Source organism: Haliotis rufescens, unplaced genomic scaffold, assembly GCF_023055435.1.
Source record: "Haliotis rufescens isolate VD_foot unplaced genomic scaffold, xgHalRufe1.0.p SCAF_22, whole genome shotgun sequence".
NCBI classification, from domain to species: Eukaryota; Metazoa; Mollusca; class Gastropoda; order Lepetellida; family Haliotidae; genus Haliotis; species Haliotis rufescens.
The window spans coordinates 9,028,700-9,046,708 of record NW_025963913.1 but is presented as its reverse complement, the minus strand read 5'-3'; the positions used below and the strand labels follow the sequence as shown (position 1 = coordinate 9,046,708).

Below are 18,009 nucleotides of genomic sequence, written 5' to 3'. Positions count from 1 at the left end.
TCTTTTTTTGTTAATGACTGCTAACAGTCGCACGTGAAAAACCACTTTTGCCACTTTTGTGCTGTGCACATGATTTTGATCGATTCACCTGCACTAAAACTGGTGTTATCTGAAGACAATACGTGGCCATTACTGTTTAAATACACAATAAGGGCCCACAATGATAACTGGTCAAAATGTTAAAATTTTAGGATTGTGAATTTTTTTTAATTTGGTTCAGTATAGTTATAATTGAGGTGTGCATTTACAACACTGTGGGGTTGCATCTGAAGGCAAAATCTAATCACAATGAGTGAGTGCGGGAATGAATATGGTTTTACGCCGCTTCAGCAATATCTCGGCAATATCACTGCAGGGGACACCAGTGAAGGGCTTCACACATTGTATCTATGTTGGGAAGCGAACTGGGTCTTTGGCATGACGAGTGATAGCCCCTAATCACAATGAAATTTCACAACATACATGAAGAACACAGGGGACAAGTGCATATGTAAGAGTGAATATCATCCTACCCTATTTGTTATCCCGGGGATGATATTCTCTAGTGTCAGGATGATTCTCCCTAGTGAATTTGAAACCATACCAGTGTGTTTAATCCTATCCTATACTATACTCTAGAGTAATACTTCCCCGGGATAATACTTAGGTAAGATATAATCCTTGCCTACACATACAGAAGCCAAAGTATGTGAACTCAAAGGGGAACTCACAACCACTAATGCAACTGAGCTGAGCATAAGCTTAAAAATGCCTCTGAGACTGTATCTCAATGTACAGACAGAATGGCAAAGTGTGGGTATGATAGAGAGGGGAACGTCAATAACCCAAGTTGCGGAAAAGTTTGGCAAATTAAAAAGTGTTAAATCTCGACTGTTGGACAAGTACCATTAAATAGGTGCAATGAGACATGGGTTTGTGAGGCTTAGAAAACATGACACCTAGAAAAGAGCTCTTTATAACATCAGTTGCACTTCACAATATATTTAAATCTGCTCCAGTTATCAATACAGAATTTCTTACAATAACAGGAAGGCAAATATCTACATCTACCATTAAAAATGGGCTCTATGCAGCCAGTCTGAAAGCAAGGCTGTAAGTGTAAGCAAGGATTATATTCTACCTAAATATTATCCCGGGGGAAGTTTTACTCTAGAGTATAGTATCCTACCTTAGTGCCACACTGGTATGATTTCAAATTCACTTGGGAGAATCATCTTGACACCAGAGAATTTCATCCCCGGGTTAACAAATAGGGTAGGATAATATTCACTCTTACAAAAGCTGTGGTCTAATGGAGCCCCATGGTGACCAGCCCTGCTCACATAGTCTACTTGACACAGATGATCAATGGCTTGTGTAGATACTGTTGCTGTTGTCTTCAACCACACGGTAATCTTGTTGATTACCGGTAGCTGTAAGCCGAGAAACACGAATGATTGATTCTATAGTGACAGTCGCTGAAACCGGACGCTTCCTTGTTGTCCCCGTGGTACAGTAGTCAACAGTATTCATGGCTTATGCTTGATCCAGCAGTTACTTGCCCTTCTAGATGAGTTCAGGGCTCCTAGTGGTACGTTTATGATAGTCAAACCATGTGGGTTTAATGAAATCAGTCCACATGATATCTGTCGCTTCTCGGCAGTCCATGTGACCATGCCATGGGATATACCTGATGGTGATAAAATCTTCTTGGGAACCAAAGGATTGCAGCCTCATGACCCCACAGTTTGATGTCCCCCCAACCATGGTGTAATTGAGGTACAGTATTCGCAGGAATTGTGTGCTTGAACATGGCAAATTTGGCTTACCTCATACATTCATCTATCATGAGACCCTCTTTGACTGACGTCTCTGTCCACCCCACAAACTCATGCTCCCGGCACACCTCCTCTACCTCTTCCTGCTCCACTTCTCTGTGGCTTAGATCACACTATGAAAGGAAACAAAAAAAGGATAATTTTTTCTTGGTTATTTGGTTTATTAAACAATCACAACATGAAATACTTTATATTATGCAACAATAAGTCACAAGGCTCTATAGCTGAACTGAAGTTGTTCCACCATTTACAAGTTCAAACATGGAATCATACAATCAACACCATTTCCTGAATATACCCAAATCATTAACACGCTCACAAAAAAAGGGTCATGACAGTTTGAATTGTCAACAATGATCACCACTTAACAAAAGTTTCTGTCAGCACTGATATTCAAATATTTTCTAACAAAAAACACCAAAACCTAATGATCTGAACATTATAAGATGAAGCATACATGCCAAAGTTCAGCTGGCATTTTTGTAATTGGAGAAGATATTTCAATATGGCTGAAATAGCAGGTTGGAGTTAGGGTGTCATCATATGTGGGAAGTTCTGGGAACAAGCATGACTTGTCTAGTGATGATCTTTACATTGTGAGGCAATGCATTTTGAGAGAAATTAGGAGAATAGTCAAAGAGTTAAGGTGATAAAAAGTCAAAATGAAACTTCAACTAAATCTCTATAAATTTTTAACAAAAATTGCTGAGTAATGGCCCAAAATGTTTAAGCTTGCAGCATGGTCCAAGTTCAATGGTCAAATTAAGGTCATGATATAAAAATTTTGAAAAAAGAATACCTTATGTCCCACTACTATCTAAATGTACCAAATTTCATTCCATTTGAAAATAAAAGCCTGAGTAATGTTCATAAATTCAGCAATAGTTATCATTGTTTATAATTCTAAGAATTACATCTCTGCCATAAATCCTGTATTTTGGCTTCAGTCACAATTACTAAAATTTTCAGATTTTCAACAGACGTCCTCTTCACTGCCAATTACACGCACAACTAGTTGTCGCCTAGTAGTCTCGTAACTACCCAAGCCATATGAAACTTCCACCCATGTTACATCTCTGCCAGAATATACCAGGGGATCTGCCTCTAGTAACTCCCTGTGTAATTGACAGACTTGAAATAATTTCCTCTGAATTTCCCCTTGAGGACTTGAAAATCAGAAATGTGTCAAGAATCAGCCATCATCACTAGAATTACCGTTACATTTGCTGATCTTGATCTTGAAAATGATGTCATTTCTAACCTTATTTTGCCTCATGATGTAATTTCTTGTTAAATTTGGATCTTGTGACCTTAATAACGGTGATGACGTTACTTCCTGTTCTGATGTCATTCCTAATATGATGTCACTTCTCGTATGTCAAATCCCCTTTTCGAGGTAATGATGTCTCTAGGTCTATTTCTACCCAAAGACGTCATTTAATGATAACATGAACCCTGTTCTGCTATTTCTGGTGCTGATGACTTCCGGTTATGTTCACCCGTCCGGTGATGACGTCACCTCCGGTCTAATGGAAACAGTTGATATTAAAGGTGCTTCTAATCCATCCTACAGATATAACAGACAGAATAATCAAGGGTGTACTCACCCTCTGATGCTGCTAGTGTCATGCAAGTAAAAGCTGGTGAAGGTGTTTTGTGAGGCCCATTGACAGCTAGAAACTACTTGTTCTACTGAGACTGATGTCCATGAAGCGAGACTCTTAGCTAGGACTCTGATTTCATGAGCTGAGCAGGATCCGAGACGTGGCGTGGAATTCTGAGCCTGTGTATAATTTGATGCAACTGTAGCTTTCAGTGAGCCTGCTATTGTAGCCTTGGTGATGTCCTTGTTGGAATTAGTCTTACAAGGTAAGAAGAGTCTCCTTCGATGGCATATGTAGCTGTGAGATAAAACTTAAGAGCTCTGACGGGACATAAAAGTCTGTCTGGGTGATCCATTGTTGGTCCCAATGCAGGAATTGTATAGTATCTATGGCCCAACGGTCCCATGGTGATAGACTGATTCTTGACTACGAAGTCTGGGAGCAATCTTAAGAGTTATTGAGGTCCAATGTTGACCATGGGTGAGACAAGAATAATCTAAGGCATGTAATTCTGTAACTCTTGCTGATGTTGCCATGTGTCTTGCCCCCTACGAGGCAATATTTTACGGACGCTTCTCTTTCTATCTAAGTCAATAAGAGTTATCTTTTCTTACCTTTTTTTTCAAACTTCCGGAAAAAGCACGTGTTTCAAATCAGTGGTTTCTACGCCTACTCAAAGGTCTTATCACCATTACTCAAGTGCTGACATGTACAGGTTTTTTACCCCTTTTTGTACTACGGGTTTATGACGATTAAAGAAACAATACAAGCATCTTTTCGAAGTCGTTATACCATGGCTAGGAGGAAAGACGCTTTCCTGGCTTTTTGGAGTAGGGTAGTTTAGCCATGAGCTTGTAAGGTTCTGTTAACAATGCCGATAGTACCACAGATAGTTCCCACTTGGGGAAGATACGAGGTGTTTGAACATCTTCTAGTAGAAAGGATCTCATTAGTCTGTTTAGAATGGGATGGTTACTGATTGATAATCCATCATGTTGAAGTACAGAGTGAAGAGCTGATCTATTACCTTCTATCGTCCAATGTCGGAATTTGTTGTCTTGATGTAGATGTAGTAGAAAAAACGCTACCATAGGGATGGATATAGCATTAGTTATAATCCCTTGTTGTGTCCTCCACTGGATGAACTTGTCCCATCTGGTGTCATAAGTAAGGGAGAATGAAGGTCTCAATGATCTTGTCACAGCTTCTGAGGTAATCTCAGAGTATCCGGATGTCTGCATACTATGTGTAATAACTTCCAGGCGGTTAGATGTCGGCTGGACAGATTGTCGTGGAAAATGCTGGACTTGGCTTTGTCCAGCTGGACAGATCTCGATGGAGAGGTAACTGGATAGGTTCTTCCATTAGTAATCTTAGTAGTCTTTGGAACCATGCCCTGCTGGGCTGTCTTGGGTCTATCAGTATTATTACGCAATCCGTCTCCTCCACCTTGTGGATGACTTTGTCTAGGGAAGACCATGGTGGGAATGCGTAAGCAAATAGATTTGTCCAATCCATCATCAATCTGGTGAGCTCTTGGGTCAGGAACTGGACTGACATTAACCAGAAGTTGGTTCTTCTGAATGTAGGCCACTACTGTGGTGTTGTCTGTGGCTATGTGAACGGATGATTAGTAAAGATGTATCTTCCATTCCAGGATGGCGTAATAGATGGCCTTCATTACACTACCTCAGCGACTTGCTGAGTTGACTTGAAAGTGATTGAATCATCTTTAGCGTCTTGTCGAATTGATCCTCTGGTGGGCATAGATATCCCCTGTCTAGCTGGAATCTTGCTCTGATGTAACGTGAAAACTGTGTTGTTAGCGAACCAATGCCGAATCCCTGGTAGACGTATAGGCGCACCCGTTATGTATCGAGGAGCGGTCGTGGGAAGAATTCAACAATGTATTACGTAGGACATGTTGAATATAAAAAATTACTGGGTTTAAAAGATTGTACCGTTCCAATTGTTTCCATCTCTTGGGTTTCGCCTAAGCATTCCCATTGTTATATCGGGGGACAATGGTGTGTGGTGTCTCCTTCACTGTGTGTGCAGGCATTGCTGTAGTTACATGATGTACAGCAGCAGGTTGTGGTTGTTGTCTTAGGCATAAGCATCATGTAAGTCAATCTGTACAATATACTGCACGAATCCCAATAGAGGGGAAGATCTGTGTGTCTTGGCAGCTAGGCTGAAAGTTGATGCTTGGAATCGCTCCTTGAATTTTGCCTGACTTCATCTATGATTTGTCCCAATTGGCTCTTGAATGTCTTGGGAATAGAAATTGGTTGACATTATCAAACTCTTGGTTTACCTGGAAACAGCTCTTTACCAATTCTCTGCTGGTATATGTTGAAGCCAAACTCATAACAGCTGTGAAGACATCCAGACTTGGGAATAATCAGATCTGGACCAGACAATCCAGTGATTGATATCATGAGCATCAGACTTGGGTGGAGTGTAAGTAATGACATACTTTGACTCGTTAAAAGTCATATTTGTGGCAATTTGGCTAATATATTTCAACATAACATTTTCGCAATCGAAATACCTGTCGCGGGGAAGTCCCTACGGTGACTGGTCAAATTGTTTCATACATAAAAATATCCTGCAACAGCAATCACCAGTACCAAAATGCTACGCTTGTGGTTTTTATAATTTTAAATACATGCAGAGTAAAAGCTGCAACTAAAGTGACACGATATTGGAATATATTATTCCTGATAAAACAATAATTTCAGATACAATTTCTTCGATCATTGCATACAAACTCTTTGAAGTTGTATCACTGGTGAAGTACATTAATTATTTTCTGGTGTTTGAACTTTGAATTGTTTTGAAGGAAAGTTAGAGAAAGTTCCACTTTGTAGCTTAACAACTTCAGTAGTCTTGTTATTATAAAATAATGTTGACTGTTCCAAAATCATGAAAGGTTCAATCTTGACATGCTTTAAGTCTTGTTTTTGTATCATTGCGTATCGAGATACGTATCGTATCGTGACCAGAATATCGAGATGCGTATCGCATGGTGACCTTCCTGTATTGTTGCAGCCCTACTTGCAGGCATAACTCGGCCAAGGCAAATGTCTGCAGGATATTCTCGTCATCTGGGGTGGAGAATTCTGTGTCATAGGAGGTTGGAGCACAGGCATAAGACGGTAGAGTTCTTCTATCAACTCTACGAAGGTGTAACCTTTGGTGTAATCCCACTGGGGTGATTTGCCAGCCTGTTCTTCGCACTCTGTTTCCACATCCGAGTGACCTTGGACAGCTCCCGTGGGGGGTGGATAATCGTAGTACTCCTTCTCTACCCCGTGGGGTTCCGGTGTCCATGATTCCGGTATAATTTGCCTCCATGCGGTCTGTGATAGTCCGTGCAACGACCTTAACAACTGGGTATCTGGATGGCCTGTCAGGCGGCTGGGTTGCCATGAAAGGCAGGTCTATGGAGTCTGTGTAACCACTGTATAGTGTCTTCATCTGGCTGGTCGAATGGCTTGTCGGCTGGCTGGCAATACGGCTCAGTTTGCTGGTCATCTGAAGAAGGCCCTACGGCCGTGTATGAAAGTTGGATAGATGGCATCCCCCTCTGTGGTCTCGTGACCAGGGAATTCTTCTTTGCCAGAGCTATCTCCTTGATCTTATTCATCTCTTCATCCAGCACTGAGAGCTACGTCTCAAACATGCTCTTCATCATCTCCTGCTGTTCTTTGAACAGTTGATGGATGAAACTCATGGAGAGTACAGGAGATGATGGGTCAGCTGGAGAGGGAGACGCTGGGGTGGTAGCTGATTTCTCGGCTGTGATGTTTTCCAAGCTCTCTCTTCTCTTGTTACATGAAGTACCTCTGCACTTCATACAGTTATTATGAGGATCTCCTGTGACCATGAAAAATGACCACACTTCTTGTACCTCGGGGGAAGAGGGAGACTGCATGTTGACCTCACAAAGAGCACCAAGCACCAGCTATACTTATGTGCGTGTTCTTACTCCAGCAGTAACATTAATGTATATCTATCTGTCAATCAATTCTTATCAGAACTATTAGAATAATCTTAGAATAATGTGAACAAAAACCAAGTGATAGATTGTTACTACGATTACAATAAGTGTTGACGCCATTATGACGTCATGGCTTGGGTAGTTGCAAGACTATCTGGCAAGAACTAGTTGTGTGTGTAATTGGCAGTGAAGAGTCTGTCTGTTGAAAATCTGAAAATTTTCGTTAGTGTGACTGAAGCCCAAATACAGAATTTATGGCAATGATGTAATAGAGGTAGTATCCTTAGAATTATTAACAATGATAACTATTGTTCGATTTATGAACATTACTCAGGCTTTTATTTTCAAATGGAATGAAATTTGGTACATTTAGATAGTAGTGGGACATAGGGTATTCTTTTTAAAAATATTTTATACCAAGACCTTAATTTGACCATTGCACTTCGACCATGCTGCAAGCATAGTTTTTTTCAATATGGCTGTCATTGTGAATATTGAAAATCAGATTCAAAGTTTTAAAATAAATTCAGGTGTCATCAGTGGTGGCTAGAAGCATGTGAAGTTTCATTTTCAATTCGTCCAGGTGGCTGAGGTGAACTACTGGACATGCAGACCATGACACAAAAATATATGTATCACAAAATTATGACATGTTTGTTTCTCAACAAATTGTTTTTTGTTTCTGATTGGTGTCCAATCTAATTTGCCAACTGAGATAGCAAACATGAAAACTATTTTCATGATGTCCATGTTTGTGAAAAAACAATTGTGTGATTAATCAACATGTTATCAGCTAATACTGTGTTTAATCACAAGATGTACAGACACTTCAAGTCCAGAGATCAGCGTATCCTGTCTGCTATAGCAAAACTGCTAATATACACCACTTACTTTTGAAAACACTGTTATCACAACATGCATTGGCACTTCACACCCAGAGATACTGCACTGCAATGTGCATATTACAAAACATGTAATACATTCACCACATCTCTTGGATTGAAGAAATATTCCTCCCTTCCCCAACAAACACACACATACACACTGATCTGAAGAACTAAGTGATGCTGATGTTAGACCAGGACATCGAAAATAATCCACAAAAACAGTCATATGGTTAGTAAGACATTTTGATTGTAACTTATTGTTTTTTACAATTAAGTAAGGATTATCTGAGTTTGTGAGTTTCTTGAGAAAGTATTTTAGGAAGTAAAGCACAAAGTTTTGTAAGTGAACTGTCATCACCTGTGACAAAAGTGCTGCACACATAACAATAAATAGGAATTGTTGTTACATGTGAGTAAAGGGCTACCCAGATGTGAAGATACTTGTCAGATGTACACCTGTATTCCCCGAGTTCCTTCCACAAGGCCGTTTCGAGAGTCCCCCACCATAATATTGCTGAAATACTGCTAAAACCAATGAAAACCCATACTCACTCAATCACTTGGACAAGGTGGGTGAAATTTGGCTTGAAGCTATACCAGACACTTTACAAGTCTCATGGCCTACATGACAACTGAGTGGATAGAGAGTAGATCCTTCACTACTGCAGTATGGAACAACTTCAGTTGCCATGGATGCTGCACAAACAACCTTGAAGGTTGGCACTCCATGAACTCCTGGACACAGAAAACTCATCCTGACATGTATGAGGTACTACAACTTCTGAAGTAGTATAGATGATGGGGGTTCTACTGCCCAGACCCTGACAATGCTTCCATGGGGGTCTCAAGTTTATGTAAATTATGTGATGATGATCAAATGATTGCATGTATCAAGATGTCATCCTATATCAAGAAAACCTATAAGCTAATTTGTAATAAAAATATTCAATATTATTTTTTACTCATACACATACCATTATTTTGGACATAGTGATATTCAACATTTTTACCAAGTTCTTTGTTCATTTTTCTAGAAGACCAAACTGTATGCTCTTCTTCATAATTGGAAAGAAACAATTGATAACTGTATTTGGATGGATTGACATCCATAATAAGATATATGCCTTGTGGTAATTCTCGCCATTTGATAATTTTGGCCTGGAGCATAAATGCTTTGACAGTTTTTCAAGTACTTCTTTTGCTGGCCTGTAATTGTCCATTGTTATACACTTATGTGAACATTTATCTAAATGGAAATATTTTGTTGTGTTAAAAGAATATCAGTATTAAGTAATAATGGATAATATTTACAATAGCCTGCGTGGATATTGGAAAGGTAAAGGGGGCAATACAAAAAGTAGCTACAGCGGCTAAGCTATCTAAAGATGTTGCCAAGGATTGGTTAAAGAAATAAGCAATAGGGCAAATGCAAATATACTTGCTGTCCCCACGATATATACTGAGGACAAAGTTTGATATTTTCATAACTAGTATATACCGAGGAAAAAGTTTGATATTTCCATAACTAATGAAGTTCATCAGGTTGACCTCTTTGTTTCTACCGCATGATAAGGTAAGACACAAAACAGATAAATATGCTTTATCATATAATGGGTAGGTTTCTCGGCAGGATAAAGCCAACGGATAAAAACGATATCCGTTGGGGTCATATGCGGATAGAGATGCAAATATCAAAGGTCAAGTAGGGACTACTTTCACTGTTTATAAACAAACATGGCGTCGCCCGTGTCATTCGGCGATCGTGTCAGATTAACCATCAGGAATCTGGATAAACTACAGGGATAATTGCTATCATTATCAAAAGAACAGTAATATACTAAAAATTAGTGTCTAACTGTGACGTAGCTAAGGCATTTTATAAGTTTGGGCAACTTTGGAAATATAAATTTCGAAACAATTTTGCGAGGGCACTAGGCCTAGCCAAATGGGATCAGTAGCCATATCTGTGCTTGTAGACCTCTGCGGCTTGAAACCTTTTCCACAAATTAAAATAGTTGGATTTGGTTGAAATTTGTTCGAATTGTGACCTTGTTTCGTTTTGTCGCTGTATGTACTAGGGCTGGGACGGGTAACTGGGTACCCAGGACGGGTAACTCGGGTACCCAGGTCGGGTGGGTAATGAGTAGGACCCGGATACCCACAGGACTACCCCAACCCATGGTTAGTCACATGATATATGTTTCATGACAAAAAAGTATCTAGAACTCTATCATTACACTACAAGTCACTAATGTTCACATTTCTTTCTGACTATGCACCCATTCCTTCAGAGTTTTCATATGGTTGAATAAAGATATAACTTAATTCAACTTCAGTGTATGAATGACCAGATTGTTTATACGTTTTTGTAAATACGTTTTGCCAGGGCTATGCTAAAAATGTTCCCAATTGGACATTTTGAGACAACTCCTGAGACCTACAGTGGGTACCCGGGTAGGGTCGGATAATAAGGTGGTGGGTACCCGGGTAGTAAATTTGGACTCGTCCCAGCCCTAGTATGTACATCTGACTGTACTTCTTAATGTTATGACAGGACAGGACTGTCAACAACGTCTGACCGTGGCCGTGACGTCTCATAGAGTAGGGTTAGAGTAGCTTCCCTTTGACAAAGGGCAGTTACTCTAGTGGACAGACCGATGAATTGCTAAATACAATGTTTATTCCTAATACAGGATATTTACCATCCCCAAACACACCCATGTGATAACCTCTATCTAACTGTAGTGGATGTGGCTAGTTGATACAAAGAGGCTGACCCATTAACCTAAAAAAATTCAACCGAAGAAGCTAATGCACTGGAACGTATATATAAATGTGGACCATTAAAATAGTCTTAAGTTATTTCAAGTAGATCCTGGACAAGAGTTTATGGGATCAGTAAGTAAACTCTTAACAAGAATGATGTTACAATCAGGCATGGGGAAAAAAGAAGCCCACTGTAGCCAAGCTATTGTTGAAAAATTAAACTGAACATTAGCAGAAATGAAATCAGATCCATTAAGATCAACGGAATGGGTGACACGATTATCAGCTGTTGTACCAGCCTAAAATAATTAAGTAACAAGATTAACTGGCAAGAAACCATCTGATGCTATTAAAATGAAAACTGTGACTTCCGAATCTTAAGCTTCATCGCCGAGGAGAGGTAAAGAACAAAAACTTCATTCTTAATCCATATATCCTGTGATTGTCACTTCTTAAAGTATGCATCTCATGTTTTAATGTTCAACTGTTGAATAATGCCTCTTTATACTGTTCATGTTGTTTATGCTTTTTTACAACATACTACTTAGTGCCTTTAGCTTTTCTTATCTCCCAATTATCAGACTTCTTAAAAGAATATGTCTAGATCACAATGTATATATTTCTCTTAAGTTGGTTTGATTGTATGTATTAGAGTGTGGTTGGACTGTATGTAAGCTGTGAGCTTTAAAGATGTTATGTAAGATTGCTTGGGTCAGGAGTAAAGGTGTTTTGTTGTATGAGCAGTGTGAATTCTGACCTTGGTTCCACAGTTTGGATTTTTGTGTGTCTTCCAATCTCATGGCGTAAAGTTGCATTCTATTTGAATATTGTTTATGCTTATATTTTTGCAGCTTTATCATGTATTATATATATATATATATATATATATATATATATATATATATATATATATATATATATATATATGTATGTATGTATGTATGTATGTAATAATATATAGAATAGTAAACGGATGTAGGAACATGTGTTTTATAGTGTATATTCATCATCAAGATCTCACACAAACAAATTCTTGATTTGGCCGTTATGACAGTCATTGTTGTATTTAAAACAACCACCATAATATCATTACATTTACTTTTGATATTGAAATTGGTTATTCTAAGTAGTACTTGCTCAATGTATGTTGAATGACTCTACGCTGTTTTAGTTATTCTGAGTATTGTACAGGCTTGATGTATGTTGAATATCTGTGTGCAGTTATTCTCAGCATGATTATCATGGAACTGTTCTGGGTGAACAATACCTTCCAAATGACGTGCTGGTTTTCTTGGGGAATTAGTCAGCAAAGAGCCAGAGTCACAGGAGACTAATCACAATTTTATTTACAAGAACAATTAACAATTTACAATATACTTAGATAATAACTGAGGGTGCCACAGAGAGTCGGTACACACTCTGGGCTGTGGGAGAGAGGTCTGCTTGGTAAGAGAGTCAAACCCCTTCTCTCTTTAAAACCTGCCTACAGTATGTATTTAACAAAAATTTAAACAATAACAAGGAATGTGATTGGTTGATACACGATGGGTTGTGTCCTAAGCTAAATGGATGGCTAGACAGAGGGGAATACTAAATCCTGTTTATCCTGTTGGACTGGCACTAATCTTGTTGACATATTTACTGGATGCTTTGAAAGAGATTAGGGTGTCACTATAGATGAGCTTGTGTGGGGGCTAATCCTTAATGCCCTATAGACGAGCTTGTATGGGGGCTAATCCTTAATGAGTCTTAATTGAAGTAATGTTATTCTAATGTACCCCGGTAGGTTATGACAGATATACTTAAATAAATATCCTTTGTCTGGGAGATGGGATCTTGATACCTTAGGCTAGCAAAGCTTCAAATCAATTAAACTATGTAGACGTAACTCTTGTCTTATTGAATAGTATGTCTAGATGCGCTCCCATTACCTTAGGCTAGCAACCATCTAAAAAGCTTTAACTGAAACTACTGATATTTTATATATGCATTTTACCTAATGATTATTATTACTTGCTTAACTATAATTTTATGAAATGATGTATAAATATTACGCCATGATAACTCATAAAAGCACTTGATGTAGATCTAATTATTATAAGATAACTTAGTATAAATGTTATCCCATGATAACTTCCCCTCCGTCTGAAAAAGTTTGGACCCCAAACGTGTAAAAATAAAAATAATTAAGGCTTAGATGGACAATGTATAAAGTTAAACTGGTAGTAGTGAATAATAATTATTATAGAGTCTCTTTGATATAAGGAAACATAAAAAATGCTGTCATCAGGGGTTCTGGATGTGGAGCAGGCTTGTCTTGGCACTCTGTACTGGTGGTTTTATGGGTGATGTAGGAGGCCTTGAGTTCCACATCCTGGATTGGGGTTGTAAGGTAGTAGGCTGTGTCCATGGAGGTTTTACATGGAAACAAAGAAAAGAGAGTTAGCATGTTCAAATAATGTCATACATAAATACTTCCTCAGTTTGTCTGTAATAACTAGAAAATAAAACAAATATGATAATTATGATGTAAAGGATCAGTACATAATTATTACTAAACAGTGTCATGACCAGGAAGAATGTATTGGCGGCAAATTACAAAAGTATATCATGAAAAAAATAGTAATATCCTTCTACTTTTGGATACAATCATTAGACGCATTATATTTACATATATGTGCATGTGCATATAACAAGTGCATTAATTTGTTACATTAATACGGTATACAAAAGGTGTATATCATTGTTAGTTTTCGTAACTATTTGGTTTGCCTTTTCTTTGTTTTGGTTTATTTCGGTTGTTAAGTTTGCTTTATTTGAATTTGGTTTGTTTCGCTTTGATTTTGCTTCGGTTCAATGCGATAGGGTTTGGTTTATTTTGCTTCGGTACGGTTTGCTTCGCTTCGGTACGGTTTGGGTTTGATTCCCAGTATGGTTTGGTTCGCTTCGGTACGGTTTGGGTTCGATTCGCAGTATGGTTTGGTTTGTGTCATTTCACTTCGCTTCGGTACGGTTTGGGTTCGCTTCCCAGTATGGTTTGGTTCGCTTCGGTACGGTTTGGGTTCGATTCCCAGTATGGTTAGGTTTGCTTCGGTATGGTTTGGGTTCGCTTTTCTTAGTATGGTTTGGTTCGCTTCGGTACGGTTTGGGTTCGATTTCCAGTATGGTTTGGTTCGCTTCGGTACGGTTTGAGTTCGATTCCCAGTATGGTTTGGTTCGCTTCGGTACGGTTTGGGTTCGCTTCCCAGTATGGTTTGGTTCGCTTCGGTACGGTTTGGGTTCGATTCCCAGTATGGTTAGGTTCGCTTCGGTACGGTTTGGGTTCGCTTCCCAGTATGGTTTGCTTTGTGTCATTTCACTTCGCTTTTGAGATTGGTTGATCAGGTCAATACTCAAAATTTGTTGTGATACAAATAACTCAGATGATCAGGCTGATGCCATTTGTTCTCAACTGGCGACCCATAGTGAAAAGACTGGACACAAGAAAACGTAACAAGATACAGCTAATAGCTGTTTCGTGATTTGCACCGTTTATTCAGGAGATTTTGTATTTTGATCAAGAATATGTGCAATTGGCATTGTTCGGTATGTACGGTAAGGTTATCATAGTATGGTAGATGGGCACCGTTTATTCAGGAGATTTTGTATTTTGATCAAGAATATGTGCAATTGGCATTGTTCGGTATGTACGGTAAGGTTATCATAGTATGGTAGATGGGAACTATGGTCTGTGGCTGAAATACGGTAGTAAAAGGTGTTGTTGTTTCCAAAGTCTTTATCTGGAATGACCCTTTTGGATTTATAAATTGGTGGTTCCTCTGGATCATATCGAGGATTATCTTCTATACAGAACCAATTACGGAGATCCTGCCAGCTATCATCAAGGTAGCGCTGTATGAGGTGGGGAGGAACACTTTCAAAATAGCATGTGAATTGACCAGGATATTCTTTGTATGAGACCTTGACATAGCAGTCTCCTTGAATAATTTCAATGCCCATAACTCTTTCTATTTTATGATCTACTTTTCGTAGGTGTTTTGGAAAAAAACGATATGGTTTGACATCTAATTCTATGCATGGTTTGGTGTTGTCTTGCTTGATATTTCCGGACATTGTATTCCCTGACAGAACATTGACTGATTTATTGTCTTGTGCTGATTCCTTTTGGTCGAAAAACTTATGATTCTTCAGTGGACGTTTTCGTCGTTTTCCTGACATACTTCTTTTGAGGTGAAATTCTCTCCGAATGGAGTCTGGAATGCTGCTGCCATACTCCCATGTGTTTCCTCTTTCTGGATCCTTCCATTTTACTCTGTAGTAGATTTTGCCATTTGCTCTCTTGGAACTAACAATTGAGTGGATGTCCTCTGGATTGAAGACCTGAGGGATATCCTTGGTTTGATTACCTGATGTTGGACTTGGAGGTTGTACCTGGCTGTCGTCGGGTTGTTTTCTGGATTTGGGCTGGTGATGCTTACTATTCACTCCTCTTTTCCCTTTGTTTACCTTTTCATTTACCTTGGTTGGACCACTAGGACCTGGTGTGGCATGATTTTCCTTCATTGTTGCCGTGGGACTGGTAGGTTTTTCTGTTGTACTTGGAGCAGGGTTTTTCTTCTTTGTTGGGGTCTTTTGCTTCGGACTCTTGTTGCTGGAAGTACCTGCCTTTGTTTTGGAATTGACCTTCTTACCTTTCTGTTGTGGAGGTGATTGATCAGTAGCCTGGTAAGTTGAACTTGTTGGTGGGGAATTGTTGCTGTCAAGATGAGTATCATTGACTGGTTCCTCGTTGTCATCCATGATTCCTGAATCTATGTTACTGGAGTCATTGAGGTATGGTTCTGGAGGATACTGTGGACGATCAGCAGGATCAAAATATGGCTTCAGACGGTTGGCATGGACCAGTGGTTTGTGTATTTTGTCGTCAGAACTTCGGCGCAGTTTGTAGGTATAATTTGGACCTGTATGGATGATATAATAGCTACCATACCACTTTTTGGTTAATTTGTTGGAAAGGCCTTTTTCAACTTTTTGACAGTAAAGCCAAACTCTTTGACCTGGGGCGAATTCTGGTTCTTTAGCCTTTCTATTATATTGTTCTGAATACACCTCCTTAGCCCGAGCAGTGTTTTCAGCTGCGATTGTTCTAGTGATTTCAAGCTCCTCAAGCAAATTGGAAAGATAACTTTTGTTATTGTGGCCTAAATTTTCTGTTGGAATTAATGCTACATCTTGTGGAGCTCTCATTTCTCGGCCGAAAAGCATAACATATGGGGATTTTTGAGTTGATGAATTTGGAGCCATCCGATAGGCCATCATGATGCCAGGAATAAAACGGGGCCAATCATTTTGAGACTTGTTACAATAGGCTCTTAGTGATTGATTGATGTAAGAGTTGAGCCTTTCTACACAGCTGTTTGTTTGAGGATGGTATGGGCTGGTATGGGTAAATTTAATTGCCAAAAGTTCACAAATTGCTTTGATAAGTTTGGACATGAAGTTCTGACCTCTGTCTGAAATTAAGGTCCTTGGAGCGCCATACCGACAAAATATTTCTCTGACGAGAACATCTGCTACTTCTTTGGCTTCTTGGGTCCGAAGTGGAAAGGCTTCACACCATCTAGATGATGCATCTGTGATGACCAAAATGTATTTGTACTTATCTGGTGTTGTTGGCAGGGGACCGAGAATGTCAACGTGCCATCGGGTGAAGACCTCTTCTACAGGTAGTGGACGAAGTGGTGCCTTCTTGCCATGGTAGTGCCTCTTGGTCTGTTGACATACCTCACATGTCTGGACATAAGTAGCAATATCGCTGTACATTTTGGGCCAGTAGTACTTAGGTCTCATGGTGTTGTGCATCCTTTCTTTCCCATGATGGCAACCGCCAAACTCTGAGTCATGATAGGATTGCAGGACTTGATTTCTGAGGGTTCTTGGGACTGCCAGCTGTTTAATGAACTTGTCTGCGTGGCCTTTCTGTCTTTGTGGAACGAATCGGTATAGGATGCCTTCATCAATTTCAAAAGTATTGGCTTCAATAAGAATCTTTTGACGATCCTTTTCATTTTGTGGAAGGACTTCATCCTCTTTGTAGTCAAAGATTTGGATGAAATCTGGACAAATCCTTTGTAGGTGACGTAAATTTGGATGTTCTTTTATACTTACTTCAACCAATGTGTCTTGGGTAACATCAGCATTTGTAGCATGTAATGCTGCGACAACATTAACTGGTACTGACTGATAATCCTCTTCATATTCAAAGGTGACTGACCAATGTGTTGTCTGTGTGTCTGATTCTAAGTGATTGACAATAGGTGTGCAAATATCCTCAGTCTGAGTTGTCTGTGTGACTTGTGTGGATGAATGGGTGTTTGGCAAGATTGTGGGACTGCTAGTTGATTTGCTTTGCTGAGTTGAAGTTACTGAGAAGACTGTTTTCTCAGCATCTGCTTCTGTCTGATCATTACAGTTAATATTTTCCTCATATTCCCTACGTGAGAGAGCATCGGCATTCCCATTGGCTTTGCCGCTGCGGTGAACAATGTCAAAAGTGTAGGTAGAAAGTTCCAAAGACCATCGTCCTAACCTACCTGTGGCATCCTTGATGGATTTCAGCCATTTCAATGCTATATGATCAGTGTAGACTGTGAATTTGGAATTTGCAAGGTATGGACGAAAGGATCTAATTGCTTCAACTAGGGCTAAGCCTTCCTTTTCTGTAATGCTCCAGTTCTTTTCGCTGCCATGAAGAGCTCTACCACCAAAAGCTATTGGATGTTCATTATTTTTCTCATCTTTTTGACTCAAAACAAAACCTATGCTCATATCACTGGCATCAGTTGCGAGAAGAAATTCTTTGTCAAAATTTGGATAAACCAGAACAGGTGTATTACTCATAGCATGTTTGAGTGTGTTGAATGCCTGAT

General features: G+C 39.3%; 1 protein-coding gene across 6 annotated transcripts in view; it reads right to left on the bottom strand.

Moving 5' to 3' along the window:
• The window catches only part of LOC124114450 (ras-related protein Rab-7L1-like), a 213,495-nt gene that overhangs the window by 75,213 nt on the left and 120,273 nt on the right, over positions 1 to 18,009 (bottom strand). For all 6 annotated transcript variants that reach the window (XM_048401492.1, XM_048401493.1, XM_048401496.1 and 3 more), the window contains one exon: positions 1,809 to 1,930. In XM_048401492.1, the coding sequence (XP_048257449.1) occupies positions 1,809 to 1,930 (122 nt within the window). The remainder of the gene's footprint in view (positions 1 to 1,808; positions 1,931 to 18,009) is intronic.